Source organism: Sebastes fasciatus, chromosome 23 (genome assembly GCF_043250625.1).
Source record: "Sebastes fasciatus isolate fSebFas1 chromosome 23, fSebFas1.pri, whole genome shotgun sequence".
NCBI classification, from domain to species: domain Eukaryota; kingdom Metazoa; phylum Chordata; class Actinopteri; order Perciformes; family Sebastidae; genus Sebastes; species Sebastes fasciatus.
This window is the reverse complement of record NC_133817.1, coordinates 20,905,831-20,924,317: the sequence shown is the minus strand read 5'-3', so window position 1 is coordinate 20,924,317 and position 18,487 is coordinate 20,905,831. Positions and strand designations below refer to the sequence as shown.

Sequence of the window (18,487 nt, the reverse complement as noted above, 5' to 3'; positions counted from 1 at the left end):
AACCTGTTTTCAACATTTAGATTTAACATTTAACGTTTAACATTTAGATTTAGATTTAATATTAACATTTAGATTCAACATTTAACATTTAACATTTAGATCCAACATTTAGATTTAACATTTAACATTTAGATTTAACATTTAACATTTAGATTTAACACTTAGATTTAACACTTAGATTTAACATTTAGATTTAGATTAAACATTAAACATGTAATGTTTAGCATTTAGATTTAGATTTAACTTTTAACATTTAACATTTAATATTTAACATTTAACATTTAGAGTTAAAATTTTACGTTTAACATTTAACGTTTAAAATTTAGATTTAAATTTAACATTTAGATTCAATAGTCAGATTAGATTTAACATTTAGCTTCAACATTTAGATATTTATTTAACATTTAGCTTTTTTATAGTGTATTACCTGAGTTGTTAATGTAAACATTTGAATTGAAATGAATGTTGCAGCTTGCAGTCAGTGTCCAGGTGAAGAACTGACGCTCTGACTCGTAGAAAATTCTTTAAATGTAAACAATTACGTGATTGGACGACCCACTGGCAGATTGCTTCTCTTGTTTTGAATAAAATAAGTTTTAATATCCCATCACTCAGCAGTTGAACTGATGATATTAAATGGCTTGTTTCTGTTAGAACATCTGCTCCAACTCCACGGTTATGAAGACTCGGACAGCGTGTCATTCGTGCAGCATCAGCATGTTGATGCCGTGTCCGTCAGGATACCAACAGACGCCCAGATCCACCGCTCCGGACTGCAAGTGAGGAATTAGTATTTGTATTCCTTCAATACAAGTGAATTATTTCAACAAGTACACGTACAAATAAACAATATGTATGTATACACTCTATACACAGGCAATATAATATATATAAACATGTAAAATATATACATCAGCTAATATAATTCCTATTACATCTTTTTTTATCTCGGTGGCTCATGTTAGTATCTCATAACGTTCTCAATGGTCTTTATCATAAATATCAAGACAGTTCATTAATGAGTACAAAACATGTATTCATTTGAGATATTGTGGATAAATTTGGATGTATAGCTGTTGTTAACATGATGTCTGTCTGTGCAGGTACTACATCAGGACTCCCAGTCTGAAGTTACCCATCAGCGGCTGCTCCTTCGAGTGCTACCGACAGGTGGAGGTGAAGAGCTGCTGTCCTGGTTTCTGGGGTCCAGACTGTATCGGTGAGTACATCTTAATCTAAAGGGCTCATCCTCTGAGGAGCAGCACCGTGATCAATAAACAGCAGTTTTCTAGATACCTTGATAAGTGTTCATGGAGAGAAAAGGTCACGGGGTCATCTAAAGGTTCTAACCAAACCTTCTAACCCTACAGATGTCAGATCAGACACCTTAACATTAACATTTAGATATAGATTCAACATTCAGCTTCAACATTTAGATTTAGATTTAAAATTTAGATTTAGATTTCACATTTAACTTTAACTTTAACTTAAGATTTAGATTTAGATTTAGATTTAACATTTAACATTTAACATTTAACATTTAGATATAGATTCAACATGTAGATTTAGATTTAATATTAACGTTAACAATAGATTTAGATTCAATATTTCAATTTACCTTTTAACATTAACATTTAAATATAGATTTAACATTTTGACTTCAACATTTAGATATAGATTTAACGTTTAGATTCAACATTTTGATTTCCATTTAATATTTAACTTTAACATTTAGATTCAACATTTAGATTTAACATTTCATTAATAAGTAAAGCACAAAAGATGTATTAATTTGGGATATTGTGGATACATTTTGATGTATAAGAGCACCAACATGTCCAGAAACAGTTGTTACTTTAACAAGAACATGACCACCTATACTCAGTCACCACTGATGGAGTATCTGCAGGCGTATTGATCTCTAACACTCTTACTTATAGTAATAATAATATTATGATAATGATACACTGGCTCTGATCTGATAGCAATAACTGTATATCAATAAAAAGGAAAGATGCCTCCAGAGGTTGGACATGTGTAAAACTGTTGAAAGGAGGCCTCCAGGTGACTCCTGTCACATGTTAAGGGTTCAGTCCTGGTCCAGATCCTGCAGGATGCAGATCATCCTGCAGGATCCAGGACTTCCTTCCTTCTCTACAGATCCTCAGTCAGCAGGACAGAAATGTGCTGACGATCACAGATGGAGCTCCACTGACTGGACACTTCATGTTTAACCCCCAAATGTCCACAGCTGGTCCTGGGATTCAAACCACTGGCCTTTGGTCACGACCTTATGGGGCACCAAAATCAACATATATATATATATTTATATAACATGTTACTTGTAGGCGGTAGTTAACAATAATTAGCAATATCTTTATATGTAAAAAAAGAAAAGAAAAAGAAAAAGGAAGTTAAATCTACATGTCATTTAGATTGAGATATTTTAGAGTTAACATTTAGATTTAGATTTAACATTTTTTATTTAACTATATTTAGCTTCAACATTTAAGTTTAACGCAGATTTATATATAATATTTATATTTAACATTAAGCTTCAACATTTAGAATTGACATTTATTTATTTTACATATAAACATATAGTTAACTGTTAGCCTACATATAACATATTAACATATTAACATGAACCTCTGTCTCAGTGTGAGTTACACATCAGCTGTAATATTGAGTTGGGTTCTTGTGATGTCTCCTGAATGACAGTCAGCACTAAAGTGAACGAAGGAAACAGATAAAAGAGGTGATGACTTTCAGAGATAAGAGAGGAAGAGGAGTGAAGAGGAGGAAGTGGAGGGATGGATGGAGGGAAGGTCTGTTTCCTCACAGGTCTGCTGACTGTTTCCTGTTGTCAGTGAGGTGTGAATGTTGTTGTTTCAGAGTGTCCTGATCGGGCCGACGGACCCTGCAGCACCAGAGGAGTCTGTTCTGATGGACTGGGAGGGGACGGCACCTGCAGCTGTCAGGTAACGCCACACACACCTGGATCAAATCTATTATTATCATTATTATTATTATTATCATTATTATTATTATTATTATTATTATTATTATTATAATAATAATAATAATAATAATAATAATAATAATAATAATAATAATAATAATAATAATATAATAATAATAAAGAGACATTAATGCTGTCAGGTAACACCACACACACCTGGATATTGTTTATTATTATTAATAATGTTGGACTCAGGTGGGCTTTGCAGGAACTGCATGTGAGGATTGTGCACCTGGTCGATATGGTCCCACCTGCAGCTCAGGTAACTGAATCACATGTGTTCTTCTTCTGTGGTATCTGTCTCTACAGTATGTTCATGTGTTCTTCTTCTGTGGTTTCTATCTCTACAGTGTGTTCATGTATTCTTCTTCTGTGGTTTCTGTCTCTACAGTGTGTTCGTGTGTCCACGGTCTGTGTGACTCTGGTCTTAAAGGTAATGGGAGGTGCACCTGTTTCTCTGGATATAAAGGTCCAAAGTGTGATCAAGGTGAGTCACGCAGAGCTACCTGTTACATCTACAGTTATTGTCTCTGTTGTTACCTGTACTGTTACCTGTACTGTTACCTGTATCGTTACCTGTACTGTTACCTGTGCTAATACCTGTACTGTCACCTGTACTGTTACCTGTATCGTTACCTGTACTGTTACCTGTACTGTTACCTGTGCTAATACCTGTACTGTCACCTGTACTGTTACCTGTATCATTACCTGTACTGTTATCTGTACTGTCACCTGTACTGTTACCTGTACTGTTACCTGAACTGTCACTTGTGCTGTGTTTCAGAGCTCCCTGAGTGTGCGTCTCTCAGCTGTCAGGTGAACTCTCGCTGTATGGAGGATGCTCTAACGGGTCAGCTGATGTGTCAGTGTCTCCCTGGTTACCAGAAGTCAGGAGCTCAGTGTTTATGTGAGTCTTACTACCTGTTGGTGAAGTCTCAGATATGTCAGAGAACCAAACGCCGTCATGTCTGAGTTCATAACATCACCCGGCGGCGAGCTGTATTCACATACAGAGACATCATACTGACTGTACTGACGTATGAACCCAAAATAACAGAGGACATCACGTCTGTCTCCTCAGCCATAAACCCTTGTCTCCAGCGGGTCTGTCATGTCGAGGCGTCCTGTGTCCACAACGGACCGAACCAGCACCTCTGTGCCTGTAACCAGGGTTACAGCGGAGACGGACGGGTCTGCATGGCCATCGATCCGTGTCAGACCAATCAGGGAGGCTGCTCCGCCGAGTCTGCTCGCTGCGTCTACAACGGGCCGGGGAAGGTAAGGAGATACTCAGGTCGGGGTCCAGGTCAAGATCAAGAGCAGGATCAGGATCTGGGTCAGGAACCGGGTCAGGGTCAGGGTCAGGAACAAGATCAGAATAAAGAACAGGATTAGTATCAAGAGCAATATACTCTGTATTATATTGAGAGGTGTCCTGTTGTCTCTGGTTTAGTCCCACTGTGAGCGTCTTCATCTGTCTCTGTCTCTGGTTTAGTCTGTGAGTGTCTTCATCTGTCTCTGGTTCTGGTTTAGTCCCACTGTGAGTGTCTTCATCTGTCTCTGTCTCTGGTTTAGTCCCACTGTGAGTGTCTTCATCTGTCTCAGTCTCTGGTTTAGTCCCACTGTGAGTGTCTTCATCTGTCTCTGTCTCTGGTTTAGTCCCACTGTGAGTGTCTTCATCTGTCTCTGGTTTAGTCCCATTGTGAGTGTCTTCATCTGTCTCTGGTTTAGTCCCACTGTGAGTGTCTTCATCTGTCTCGGTCTCTGGTTTAGTCCCACTGTGAGTGTCTTCATCTGTCTCGGTCTCTGGTTTAGTCCCACTGTGAGTGTCTTCCTGGCTTTGAACACCTGCTGAATGGCGGCTGCAGCCTGAAGGAGTCCTGCGGTCCTGATTCCTGTCACCAGAACGCCAACTGCACCACCGTGGGACCAGGACGAGTCGAGTCAGTCTCTTTCTTTATGTCCACATCTGTACCTGCTGAACGTACAGATGTTTTTTTAACACCGACATGTCCCTCAGATGCACCTGTCTCCAGGGTTACCTTGGTAACGGTAAAGTTTGTTACGGGAACATCATCCAGCGTCTGAGCAGTCTGAACACGGAGCCTGGAGGACAGTGGAGGGGTCAGCTGAGCAACGCCATCACGCTGTTCGGTATCAACAGATCATTTATTCATTTTGAGTGTGTCCATTGATCATAATTATATTATAATAATAATAATAATTCTATTTGTTTGTTTTCAGACTTTGTTTCGTGGCCTCTGCAGAATCTGGGACCTTTCACTCTGTTTGTCCCGATCAATAAAGGCTTCAGGGGAACTACAGTAAGATCACATTTATCTCCAGTCAAAGTCAATTTAAAGAGTCTTATTTTGGAACTTCCTGTTAGCTCAGACAATATTTTATTTTGAAGTTGATTTTTTAACACAACTATGGGTTAAATCAGGAACTCTGTCTGTCTGTGTATTGACCAGATGAAGTCTCTGACAGCAGACGCGTCCAAAGCTAAATACCTGTGTAAGATGCACTTGGTTGCCGGGGTGATGCCCTTTGACACTCTGAAGAAAACGGACGTCTTCTACACTTTGACCGGGAAATCAGCAGAGACGGACACATCGGAGGGGGTGAGAGAGACAAACACAACAAAACAAAAGCATCCATCGAACATCTTCCTCTTATACGGGGGCAGCAGGTTTAGCAGGGAATTCCAGACGTCCCTCTCCTCAGCAACGTTTTCCAGCTCGTCCTGGGGGACCCCGAGGCGTCCCCAGACCAGACCAGATATATGATCTCTCCAGCGTGCTCTGGGTCTACCCCTGAGGCCTCTTACCAGCTGGACGTGCCCAATTGTAACTCCCAGAACCTCTTTGTGATCTCTTCCAGGACTCTCAGACTAAAATCCGTATCCATGGCAGCAGGAAGAAAGGCGTGATCGTCCAGTCTGACGTGGTGGCATCCAACGGGATGATCCACATCATCAACAGGCTGATGGACGGAGTCGTGCCTACAGTGGAGAGCAACTCAGAGGTGAAATAATGAAACTTTATATTTCGACTGATTCACTCGTTCATCCATCTCAACATCTTGTATGTTTTCTCAGGAGAATCTGATGAATATCATTTTTGACTACGGAAAATTCGACAAGTTCAAGTCTTTATTAGAGGTACGTAGATTTCACATCTTCTGTAAATCATCTTGTTTTTTGGCCATCTCCATCTTGTTTTTTGGTTTTTTTTATGTCCCTTTTACTAAACGTTTTCTTTGTGTGCAGAAAGCTGACCTGGGGTCAGTCCTGGACCTCCCTGGTCCGATCACCGTCTTCGCTCCCACCAGTTCAGCCTTCGATGAGATGACTGAAGGTCACCTGCTGTACCTGAGCAGCGCCAAAGTAAGAAGACGTCCTCACAACTCTCCACATTTATTTCAATCAACATTTCCTAAATGATCAGAACCACTTTTATTCTGAACCTTCAGGGTCACAACAAACTGGTGGAGCTGCTCAGGAACCACATCGTCGAGTCCACCACGGTGAGTACAACTTTTAATTGACTAAATACATTTTATATCCGTCAACCCCTTCCGATGATGACTCGTGTTCCTGGTTTGAAGCTGGACGTCTTCAACGCCGTGTCCAGTCCCAGGATTGTGACGATGGCCAATCAGGTTTTGACGATTAACAAGACAGAAAATGTAAGTTTGGATCTCGTTTCCTCTTGAACCTCCATCACTCAATCATACTTGATTCATTGATATTGAATGAGTTTTTCCATGTTTAACCATTTTAATTCCAACAATCAGCTGCTTATCTTCTAACAGTTCTAGATCAGATACAAATGTAGGTCCGTGTTTGTTTCTCTGTACAGAAAGAGATTAATACAGATTCATGAAATGTGGATATTTTTGACTGCTGTTTTGTTTTAGGGTCAGATTTTATTGAACGGGGCGGCGGTGTTGGAGGCAGCAGTGGAAGCTAAAAATGGTCGTCTCTATGTGCTGGATGGAGTTTTGACTCCGTCCTCCATCGAACCAGTGCTGCCCCACAGGTGTGACATCACCAAGACCAAGATCATCAAGGTGAGCTTCAACGGCAGCCATCTTTGTTTTCTCCTGACGTTATGTTTGGCCGACGTGAGGCCTTTCTTTACTTTATGAGTACTTCTGCGTTATTGAGCACCAAGTCGGATATATCAAAGCAATTGCGACTATTTTTCTCAACATAAAATATGTTTTTTATGGGATTATATTCATTTTTAGTGCTATTATCGTACATGTATATTATCTCATGAATATAATAGATCTAAGATGAAACAATCAATTGGTTTTAGAAGTCGCCATCTTGGTTTTTGGCTGTCTCATCAAAAACATCTGTTTCCTGTAACATGTTTCTGAGATGTTTGATGATCTCTGATTTATTTTCAGGGTGAATGTGTCGGCTGCTCTAAAGTCAAACTGTCTCCGTGCTCGACTGGAGTTTATACAGTAAGATGTCTCACTCTGTTTATTTTCTCCAGATTTTGTTTCCTTACACCCTTATATGTGATCAGAAACATGATGCTGCGTCTCTTCATTGATCAGGGCTCCTCCACCTTCGGATGTGTCTACATGCTGTCCCTCAGCATATCAGCTGTTAACATCCCGGCGACAGGCTGCTCACCGCTCTGCAACGCCACCGTCACAGTAAACTAACACACCGTTACCAGACGTAGAAATCAGATATTGTTACAGATGAGTCCGGAAACAGTCTTTATAAAACAAACGAAAATGCAGGAGTTGTTGACTGATGTGTTTCTGTGTTCAGACTCCAGCATGTTGTAAAGGTTTCTATGGGCCAGACTGCAGTCCCTGTCCAGGTGGATACCAGACACCATGCTCCGGTCACGGTCAGGTCAGTTTCAACACACTCAACACATCAAGGGGTTTTTATACTTTAAAAGTTAATACATTTTAACTTGGAAATGGAAGTGTTTTTCTGTTGTAGTGTCTGGAGGGGATTGGAGGAAATGGAAGGGTTTTTCTAGTGTTTCGAGGGGAGTTGGAGGAAATGGAAGTGTTTTTCTGTTGTAGTGTTCGCAGGTGATTAGAGGAAATGGAAGTGTTTTTCTGTTGTAGTGTTTCGAGGGGATTGGAAGAAATGGAAGTGTTTTTCTGTTGTAGTGTTTCGAGGGGATTGGAGGAAATGAAAGGGTTTTTCTGTTGTAGGGTTTCGAGGGGATTGGAGGAAATGAAAGGGTTTTTCTGTTGTAGGGTTTCGAGGGGATTGGAGGAAATTGAAGTGTTTTTCTGTTGTAATGTCTGGAGGGGATTGGGGGAAATGGAAGTGTTTTTCTGTTGTAGTGTTTCCAGGGGATTGGAGGAAATGGAAGGGTTTTTCTGTTGTAGGGTTTCGAGGGGATTGGAGGAAATTGAAATGTTTTTCTGTTGTAATGTCTGGAGGGGATTGGGGGAAATGGAAGTGTTTTTCTGTTGTAGTGTTTCCAGGGGATTGGAGGAAATGGAAGGGTTTTTCTGTTGTAGGGTTTCGAGGGGATTGGAGGAAATTTAAATGTTTTTCTGTTGTAATGTCTGGAGGGGATTGGGGGAAATGGAAGTGTTTTTCTGTTGTAGTGTTTTGAGGGGACTGGAGGAAATGGAAGGGTTTTTCTGTTGTAGGGTTTCGAGGGGATTGGAGGAAATTGAAGTGTTTTTCTGTTGTAATGTCTGGAGGGGATTGGGGGAAATGGAAGTGTTTTTCTGTTGTAGTGTTTTGAGGGGACTGGAGGAAATGGAAGGGTTTTTCTGTTGTAGGGTTTCGAGGGGATTGGAGGAAATTTAAGTGTTTTTCTGTTGTAGTGTCTGGTGAGGATTGGAGGAAAGGGAAGTGTTTTTCTGTTGTAGTGTTTCAAGGGGATTGGAGGAAAAGGAAGTGTTTTTCTGTTGTAGTGTCTGGAGGGGATTGGAGGAAATGGATCGTGTATCTGTGATTCGAACTTCCGAGGCTCTCGCTGTCATTACTGCTCCTCCTCCAATAAATACGGCCCAAACTGTGACAGAAGTAAGTGTGAGCCGTCACTTCCTGTGACATCATACAGGTAGGTGTGATGTCACCTGTGTTAACCCTCACCTGTCCGTCCTCAGCCTGTCCCTGTGTCCACGGACAGTGTGATAACCGCCCGGACTCAAACGGTCGCTGTAAACCGGATTCCTGTCTGACGGGTTTCACCGGTCAGTTCTGCGATCGCAGGACGGCGGTGTGCGGCGTTCAGGCTCAGTTCTGTCACGCCCATGCAGACTGTGACTTCAGCCAGGGAACCACCAGGTGAGTTTGCCTGCGTCCATCATTGAAGGAACACATGAACAGTTGTTAACTACAGATGACCAGACAGTTTATCTGCTGTGTGTGTTTCTAGGTGTGTATGTAAACCTGGTTACCAAGGTGACGGCATCACCTGTGTTGAGTCGGACCCCTGTGCTTCACCTCTCCGTGGCGGCTGCAGTGTGAATGTACGTCACTTATTATCCCCTCATCTTAAATGTGTAATAAATATGTTTTTAATAATCGCTGATGTCCTCACCTGCAGGCTAAATGCATAAAGACAGGACCAGCCACTCACACCTGTCAGTGTCTGACCGGATGGAGGGACGACGAAGACGAGTGTCAGCCAATCAACAACTGTGATGGTCCAGACGCTGGCGGCTGCCACCCCAACGCCACCTGCATCTACGTCGGACCTGGACAGGTGACATCATCACACGTTTTAAAGGACTACACCTTGACTTTCATCTGTTCACTTTCATCTCTTTTTTTATTTAAGGTGTACCAAAACTATGCCGTACACTACGTACACTACACTGTACACTACGTACACTACACCGTACACTACATACACTACACTGTACACTACACCGTACACTACACCGTACACTACCTACACTACACCGTACACTATACTACACTGTACACTACACTACACCGTACACTACACCGTACACTACACCGTACACTACATACACTACACCGTACACTACACTACACCGTACACTACATCGTATACTACGCTGTAAACTACGTACACTACTTACACTATACCGTACACTACAGCGTACACTACACCGTACACTACACCGTACACTACACCGTACACCACACTGTACAGTAGACTACGTACACTACTTACACTACACTGTACACTACACTGTACACTACATACACTACACCGTAGACTACGTACACTACACCGTACATTACGTACACTACACCGTACACTACACTGTACATTATGTACACTACACCGTACACTACGTACACTACACCGTACATTACATACACTATACCGTACACTACACTGTACACTATGTACACTACACCGTACACAACGTACACTATGTACACTACGCCATACACTACACCATACACAACGTACACTTCGCCGTACAGTACGTACACTACACCGTTCACTACATACACTTCTGATGAAGTGCAGACGTTTCTGTGTTTGGTTGCCATTGAAATGATTGGGTGAGTGTGCCGTTGAAGATGATGTCACAGCGGTTTCGTTCTCAGTAGTGTCACCATACAGTTCATAAAGTTTCTTCTTCTCTTCACGTTGTACTTGTTGAACCGACAGAGTGACTGTACGTGTAAAGCCGGCTACAAAGGAAACGGGCAAGACTGTGAAGCTGTGAATCAGTGTGTGACCGTTAATGGAGGCTGTCATTACCTGGTGAGTCACGTCTTCATCACTGTTTAGTCGGAACCGATGAAGGTGATGAAGAACATGAGGTGTGTGTGTTTTGTTCAGGCCAGCTGCCTCCTGCTGTTCTCTCAGTGGACGTGTGTTTGTGACGATGAATACATTGGAAATGGACACGTGTGTTACGGTACCGTGGAGCAGGTGAGAGTCCTGAACATGGATCAACATGTTTATACGTTAAACAGTGTTTCTGGATCTGAGTCTGTTCTCATGTTGCGTTCAGGCGCTGCTGGATCTGCCCGACGCCTCCGAGTTCTTCACATGGACAACTGTGAGTATCATCAGAAACCACTGGGCAGACCAGCAATTATATAATTTATATAATTTATCAACTACATAATTAAGAACATGCTGTTATCACGAATATATATATATAAATTTACACATGTATTTAACTGGAGAGCACAAATCGAGAATTTACACGTATCATATGTATCTCAAATGTTTGTATTTATATACGTTTATATACTATGTAACCCCAAGTTATGTGAGCATCTAGGACAAATTCATGTATGTATGTAACTGCAACATGTCTCACAAATATATGTCCATTTAGATCAACAATGTATATTACAAACACCGGCTGTCAAAGTTAGGCTTTTGGCCGTCGTCATCTTGGTTTCTGTCCGTCTCCATCTTTGTTTTTGGTCGTCGCTATCTTGGTGTTTGACCGTCTCCATCTTGGTTTCTGACCGTCGCCATCTTGTCGTTTGACCGTCGCCATCTTGTTTTTTGGCCGTCGCTATCTTGGAGTGTGTTCCAATCCACGTACTTCCAGAAGTACACTTCAATGTAGTGCACTTTGTGCACTCTGTACTCACTTGAGTAGTGCGTAAATTTCAACGGGGTAGGGTCGTCTCAAATCGAATACTGACCGGAAATGACAATCGCAACATTTGACCGCGGCTCGCTACCCGCCAAAATATCTTCTGAAAAAAAATGAAAGCAGAGTGGAAATTACGTTTCCAACGTCGTCGCCTACGCCTACGCCTACAATGTGTCCTCCTGTTGGCTGAAAATGCACCGGTATGTTTACGTATTGTATTGTTTTATTCTGTTATCTACGTATGTTTGAATAGTGGTCATGGCTCCGCCCCTTCCGCTACGTAGCCAAGATGGCGACAGTTAGGTGTGGAAAGTGTCAAGCGTTCCACACTCAACGATTTGACAGTTTTGAGTACAACATCCGGGTACTTTGAGTGCACTGCATTTTGCCGTACTTCCCAGTGTGAACGCACTTATGCACTCAAAATAATAAGTGTAAGTACAGAAGTACGCGGATTGGAACACACTCATGGTTTCTGGCTGTCTCCATCTTGGTTTCTGACTGTCTCCATCTTGGTTTTTGGCCTTCGCCATCTTGGTTTTTGGACATCTCCATCATCTCCATCTTGGTTTTTGGACATCTCCATCATCTCCACCTTGGTTTTTGGCCGTTGCCCTAATTTGTACATTTGCCTTCCCAATATCCGTCAGTTTCCTGTAAAGTGTTTCTCAGTTGTTTGAAGATCTCTTTTAATCTCCCTTTTAAGGTACATTTTGAACAGATTAAAAATGTGCAATTTATATGCGATAAATCAAAATTAAATATTTGAATCGATTGACAGCCCTAGCTGTAAATTTACATGTGTAAAGTAAAGTAGACCATATAGCACATTTACGTACACATATATAGTATATTTATAGTTCCTGTATATGTAACTAAATGGCGTCATTAATAATAGAATAGAATGACAACTTATATCACAAATTTAAATACATATGCAATATAACACACATCTGCATCCATACGTAACTAAAAAGTACATATCACAGATGAACATGTGTGTGTAACAGCAACTATATTGTAAATGTTCATAATAATTTCTAATGAGCTGAACCAGCGTTACATGTAAGTCTCAGAGATGACAGATGTCTGTCCTCGTGTCTCAGGACTCGGGTCTGTCCCGGTCTCTGTCGGATCAGAACCTCACCCTCCTGGTTCCGTCTTCAGCCGCCGTCGCTAAAATGTCTCAAGAGGACAAAGACTTCTGGACCACAAGGGGGAACCTGCCGAGTCTCATCAGGTTACAGCTCAGCTTCATGATTTAGTTATTTATTGGTGCTTATACAAGTATTTAATGGTCCCATCTGTCCCATATCACAGGAATCACATGATCCCGGGAAACTACCCGCTATCCAGTCTGAGCAGCATCTCCTCTCTCACTTCCCTTCTCAAGACAAAACTTCCTGTTTCAACAACCAATGAGGTGAATCCACAGAGGGGATGGTTCAGTTTTCTATCATTTCTGCCCTGAAAACTAGACTCAGTCCTCATTTTAGATGTAATGCCCAAACATCCTGAGCCTGGACAATGTACGGTCAAAGTGTTCCGCTAATAGTCAGTAGTCATGTCTATAATGTTAAATCCAGCGGTACATGTCCACCAGGTCCGGTGAGGACACTAGAGGACAAAGAACGTATATCACTAAGAGGTGAAAGTCAATAGTTCGTTCCAGCAGCAGAGCTTAGCTTCCACCACGTTGGACTGTAAAGGCCATGTTGCTCTGATACATCCAAAAGTAAATCATTTCATTTCTAAAAAGAAATGTGTGAGAAAGGTTTTATTTTGTGTTTCTACCGATGAAGTTCAGGTTTTTATTATTCGTTGTGTTTGTTTGATCAGCTCACGGTGGTCGGAGGAGCGACCATCACCACGTCCAACGTAGCCGCTACCAACGGACTGATCCACGTCATTGATCAGGTACAGAGCTCATCATGTTAAAGGGAAACTTCACTATTTTTTAACATTGACTCTGTTTCCCATGTTTTTGTGTCCCAATGACTATCGGAGACAACAGGTTCTGAAACTGGTCCGGTACTGAGGGAGAACGCCGCAACCGCTAAATGAGCTGTACTGTAATCACTCACCGTCACTTTACGCCCACTAACAGTTCTTGTTGTCGCCACCGACAGGCTCAGATTGTTATTAGAAGTGTCTGACAACATTATAGAAGGAACGCTACAGAGAAATAATTCTCCTTACATTTCTCTTGATCCGGTCTGTTTGTTATTGTTTCCAACTCTCGTTCTGAAATCTCGTTCTCCTTCAATACTGGACCAGTTTCAGAAATTGTTGACACAAAAACATCCAGGGTCCAGGTTGAAAGATATCCTTCAAGGATGCTAAGGGATGCTAAGGGATTCTAACGATGCTAAGGATGCTAACGTTGCTCCAACAGGACAGACTGAGCCCCTTGTCTTTGTGTGTCCAGGTTCTGGTTCCTGACAGGAAGCTGAGTGAAGGTCTGCTGGCGACTCTGGCTCTGAGACCGGACTTCTCTCTGTTCAGATCGTATCTCATCGTACGACCACAAACGCACCACGACACATCCTCAGCTTTAACTCTGCGTACAGACGTCAGTAATGTTTGTGTTTCTCTTGTTCAGGATTACAACCTGACAGACGAGATCGAACAGGCCGATGAGTTCACCGTCTTTGCTCCAACAGATGCCGCCGTCTCTGATTACCTGAAGAAAATGTCTGCAACCTCCCTGGTAAAGCACCATGAAGCTAGCTGAATAAATCTGTGTATTTAGTATAAACTGGACAGAAGAGTCCTGGTCATAGGTGTCCTGGTCATCGGTGACCTGGTCATCAGTCTCCTGGTCATAGGTGTCCTGGTCATCGTGTCCTGGTCATAGGTGTCCTGGTCATCGGTGTCCTGGTCATCGGTGTCCTGGTCATAGGTGTCCTGGTCATCAGTGTCCTGGTCATAGGTGTCCTGGTCATAGGTGTCCTGGTCATCGGTGTCCTGGTCATAGGTGTCCTGGTCATCGGTGTCCTGGTCATCTGTGTCCTGGTCATCGTGTCCTGGTCATAGGTGTCCTGGTCATCGGTGTCCTGGTCATAGGTGTCCTGGTCATCGGTGTCGTGCTTCGCCATATTTGCAGCCATGGTTTAATCATCTTCATCTCCTCTTACACAGTTTAAGTGTTAATACAGTAAAAAATTTTATTGATGTCCTAAAGAAGCAGTTGTTGAAAGCAGTGACGTAGACATGGACGTCTCTGTGCTTTTATTTTGTAACTGTAAACAGGATGTGAATACGACCCTTTACCACGTGGTGGCGTCGGAGCGTCTGCTGAAGACCGACCTTCAGCCCGGAGGATACAAACAGACGCTGCTCGGGTTCTCCTTCCAGCTCGCCTTCTACCCCCGAGACGGAAAGGTAATGATCACAAATCACTTATCAATATCATCATCATCTGATCACGATTGATTACCTGAAGGAACTGATCAATGTGTGTCTCCTGCAGCTGTTTGTGAACGAGGCTCAGATCAACTCCTCCAACCTGTTGAGTGGTAACGGAGTGATTCACGGCCTGTCGGCTGTTCTGCACATCAACAGGAACCGCTGCGACCACGTCACCTCCCGCAAAGTCATTGTAAATATATACTGTATATATACTACAGTACTATTACCATAAAGTCATGGTAACAATATACATATACTAGAGTACTAGTACCACAAAGTCATGGTAAATATATATATATTACAGTATTAGTGGATGAATGATAACTGTCTCTTTACTCTCCACAGGGAAGCTGTGTGGACTGTTTGTTCCCTCAGAGCACAATCTGCCCCAATGACACCGTCCCAGACGTAAGATTTATCACTCTCTGATTATCTAATATAAAGCAGAACAGTCCAGGAGACTGTAGAAACAATCAGAAAAGTTGAATTTATTCCTCAAAAGTCTTCAAACTTCCCGACGAAGCGGAGGCATCCCGAAGGTCGTCCTTCATAATATAATCATTTCAATCTTTGTGTAAGGAAACTGGACAGACAGAAGCAAATGTTCAAACTCAGAAAATTGGACAGACAGAAGCAAACGCTCAAACTCAGAAAACTGGAAAGACAGAAGCAAACGTTCAAACTCAGAAAATTGGACAGACAGAAGCAAACGCTCAAACTCAGAAAACTGGACAGACAGAAGCAAACGCTCAAACTCAGAACACTGGACAGGGGCGGCTGGTTAGCCCGGGTGGACCCGGGTTCGAATCCAGCCTGTGGTCCTTTCCGCATGTCACTTCTCTCTCTCCCCCTTTCCAACACTCTATCCACTGTCCTATCAATAAAATGCTTAAAAAATGCCCCCAAAAAATAACTTAAAAAAAAGAACACTGGACAGACAGAAGCAAATGCTCAAACTCAGGCAAAGAAAAGTAAAAAAAATACTTTTATTTACAGATGACTTGATTTTATATTTAAGTGATGTTAAAATATTAATCCCAAAGGTCTATCTCTATATCTATAATATGCTACAAGATGAACACTGATCAATGATATATGAATATTAGGGCTGTCAAAGTTAACGTGATAATAACACATAAACGCAAATTTTTTGTAACACCACTAATTAATAATAGTTTTTTTGGTCGTCACCATCTTGGTTTTTGTCCGTCTCCATCTTGGCTTTTGGCCGTCTCCATCTTGGTTTTTGGTCATCTCCATCTTGGTTTTTGGTCGTCTTCATCTTGGTTTTTGGTCCTCACCATCTTGGTTTTTAGCCGTCTCCATCTTGGTTTTTGGTCGACTCCATCTTGGTTTTTGTCCGTCTCCATCTTGGTTTTTGGCCGTCTCCATGTTGGCTTTTGGCCGTCTCCATCTTGGTTTTTGGCCCTAACCTAACCTAGCCGTCACCCTAATTTGTACGTATTTCTTTGCCTTCGCAAACGCAAAGATAAAAAATGTGCGATTAATCACGATTAACTACTGTATTTTAATCGATTTACAGCCCTAATAAATACCTTGTAGTAGTCCAGAAAACCTTCATCACCGCTGACTAAGAGAATCATGGTCGATCATGACTCAACCTCAGCTTAATTTTTCATCTTTTAGTGACTTTTTGCAGTATGTGATACAACAAGGATCCAGCATTTCACAATACAGATAGAACACACATGAAACCCTTAAAAAGTTCACTTATGGTAACTTCCTGTTGTATGCAGAAATCGACAAGGACGAGGAAGTGTATGTTCTCTCGGATGTTTGAAGGAGAGCGACTGCTGACCATCGGCTGCAGAGCCACCTGCCTCCAGAACAACATCGTACGTCCGTCCTACTGTTGGAAAGTAAAACACATAATAAAGATAAAGACAGTAAGTAGTATAAATGTGTCCTGTTTCCAGGTGCGGAAGTGCTGTGGAGGGTTCTTCGGCGAGCACTGTGAGCCATGTCCCGGTCCTAAGGGTCAGCCCTGCTACGGTAACGGAGCGTGTTCGGACGGGACCAACGGTACCGGAGTCTGTCAGTGTGACAAAGCTTTCACTGGGACCGCCTGTGAAACCTGCCAAAGAGGCAAATATGGAGTCCACTGTGATCAGGGTAAATATAATTTATTCAGTAAACATGATAAAGATATCAGGGTAAATATCATTCATACAGTCAACACGATAAAGATATATTTGAGCCTTCCTCCCTTACTGCTGTTGGTTTCTCTACAGAGTGTGGCTGTAATATAAATGGACGTTGTAATGAAGGACTGAAAGGTGACGGGACGTGCGAGTGTTACCTTGGCTGGAGAGGAGTCCTCTGTGATGAAGGTATGAAACCTAAATAAATAAAGTATATATTATCATTATTATTATTATTATTATTATGAATGCTGAGATCTCAGAGATATTTCTAGTGAAACTGAGGCTGAGACTAAGACGGAGTCTGAGGCACAAAAATCGGAGAGAATAAAGAAAATAAGAACCATATAAAAACATATGTATCATCTGCATAAAGAGGTATATTATAAGTGTTTGTGTAATAATTAGGGCTGTCAAAGTTAACGCGATAATAATGTTAGTGGGCTCAGTTTTAAAGCTAGAGTGAAGATACTGGCATCGTATGAAACTAGCACAAGGATAACAACGCAACGCAACGCAACAGAACAACATAACGCAATACAACGCAATACAACATAACATAACATGACGCAACACAACGAAACACAACATAACATAACATAACAACATAACATAACAACATAACATTACAACATAACATAACAATATAACATAACAAAATAACATAACGCAACACAACATAACAAAGCATAACATAACGTAGAATAACATAACGTAGAATAACATAACGTAGAATAACATAACGTAGAATAACATATCGTAGAATAACATATCGTAAAATAGTATAACGTAAAATAGCATAACGTAAAATAGCATAACGATAATAATGTAATGTAGCGTAGCGTAGCTTAACGTAGCGTAGCGTAGCGTAAAATAATATTTTGAGTGGACTGTGGTGTTAGCTGTGTGTCTGTCTCGTTGCAGAGATTAAATCCAAAGATGATGAACTGTGCGGCTCAATGAAATGTCACACCAGCGCAAAGTGAGTAATACACAGTAACCTCTGGTGTCACGCTGAATTTAACCATTTATAGAAACAATCACAAATAGAGGAAGAAATGAGTAACACACAGTAACCTCTGGTGTAACGCTGAATTTAACCATTTAGAGGAAACAATCACAACTAGAGGAAGAAGTGAGTAACACACAGTAACCTCTGGTGTAACGCTGAATTTAACCATTTAGAGGAAACAATCACAACTAGAGGAAGAAGTGAGTAACACACAGTAACCTCTGGTGTAACGCTGAATTTAACCATTTAGAGGAAACAATCACAACTAGAGGATTCGTTATTGTACCATCTTAAATAAGAGTGTTTATATACTGAGATTATTGC

At 41.6% G+C, this 18,487-nt stretch overlaps 2 protein-coding genes across 4 annotated transcripts in view; one reads left to right on the top strand and one right to left on the bottom strand.

Moving 5' to 3' along the window:
* ovch1 (ovochymase 1) overlaps positions 1–18,487 on the bottom strand; it is a 208,259-nt gene that overhangs the window by 170,367 nt on the left and 19,405 nt on the right. The window lies entirely within an intron of this gene.
* Positions 1–18,487, top strand: part of stab2 (stabilin 2) — a 34,480-nt gene that overhangs the window by 794 nt on the left and 15,199 nt on the right. The window contains exons 2-40 of the mRNA XM_074625135.1: positions 655–779; positions 1,104–1,219; positions 2,896–2,981; positions 3,218–3,284; positions 3,414–3,509; positions 3,807–3,929; positions 4,104–4,300; positions 4,838–4,965; positions 5,043–5,176; positions 5,267–5,346; positions 5,497–5,646; positions 5,906–6,049; positions 6,123–6,185; positions 6,294–6,410; positions 6,497–6,550; positions 6,632–6,712; positions 6,944–7,096; positions 7,442–7,501; positions 7,598–7,699; positions 7,821–7,907; positions 8,942–9,053; positions 9,137–9,317; positions 9,409–9,502; positions 9,580–9,738; positions 10,627–10,722; positions 10,801–10,893; positions 10,976–11,023; positions 12,685–12,818; positions 12,899–13,001; positions 13,418–13,495; positions 14,007–14,096; positions 14,181–14,288; positions 14,831–14,962; positions 15,051–15,179; positions 15,335–15,397; positions 16,747–16,845; positions 16,927–17,122; positions 17,242–17,340; positions 18,076–18,133. Coding sequence (XP_074481236.1) covers positions 655–779; positions 1,104–1,219; positions 2,896–2,981; positions 3,218–3,284; positions 3,414–3,509; positions 3,807–3,929; positions 4,104–4,300; positions 4,838–4,965; positions 5,043–5,176; positions 5,267–5,346; positions 5,497–5,646; positions 5,906–6,049; positions 6,123–6,185; positions 6,294–6,410; positions 6,497–6,550; positions 6,632–6,712; positions 6,944–7,096; positions 7,442–7,501; positions 7,598–7,699; positions 7,821–7,907; positions 8,942–9,053; positions 9,137–9,317; positions 9,409–9,502; positions 9,580–9,738; positions 10,627–10,722; positions 10,801–10,893; positions 10,976–11,023; positions 12,685–12,818; positions 12,899–13,001; positions 13,418–13,495; positions 14,007–14,096; positions 14,181–14,288; positions 14,831–14,962; positions 15,051–15,179; positions 15,335–15,397; positions 16,747–16,845; positions 16,927–17,122; positions 17,242–17,340; positions 18,076–18,133 — 4,235 coding nt within the window. The remainder of the gene's footprint in view (positions 1–654; positions 780–1,103; positions 1,220–2,895; positions 2,982–3,217; positions 3,285–3,413; positions 3,510–3,806; positions 3,930–4,103; positions 4,301–4,837; positions 4,966–5,042; positions 5,177–5,266; positions 5,347–5,496; positions 5,647–5,905; positions 6,050–6,122; positions 6,186–6,293; positions 6,411–6,496; positions 6,551–6,631; positions 6,713–6,943; positions 7,097–7,441; positions 7,502–7,597; positions 7,700–7,820; positions 7,908–8,941; positions 9,054–9,136; positions 9,318–9,408; positions 9,503–9,579; positions 9,739–10,626; positions 10,723–10,800; positions 10,894–10,975; positions 11,024–12,684; positions 12,819–12,898; positions 13,002–13,417; positions 13,496–14,006; positions 14,097–14,180; positions 14,289–14,830; positions 14,963–15,050; positions 15,180–15,334; positions 15,398–16,746; positions 16,846–16,926; positions 17,123–17,241; positions 17,341–18,075; positions 18,134–18,487) is intronic.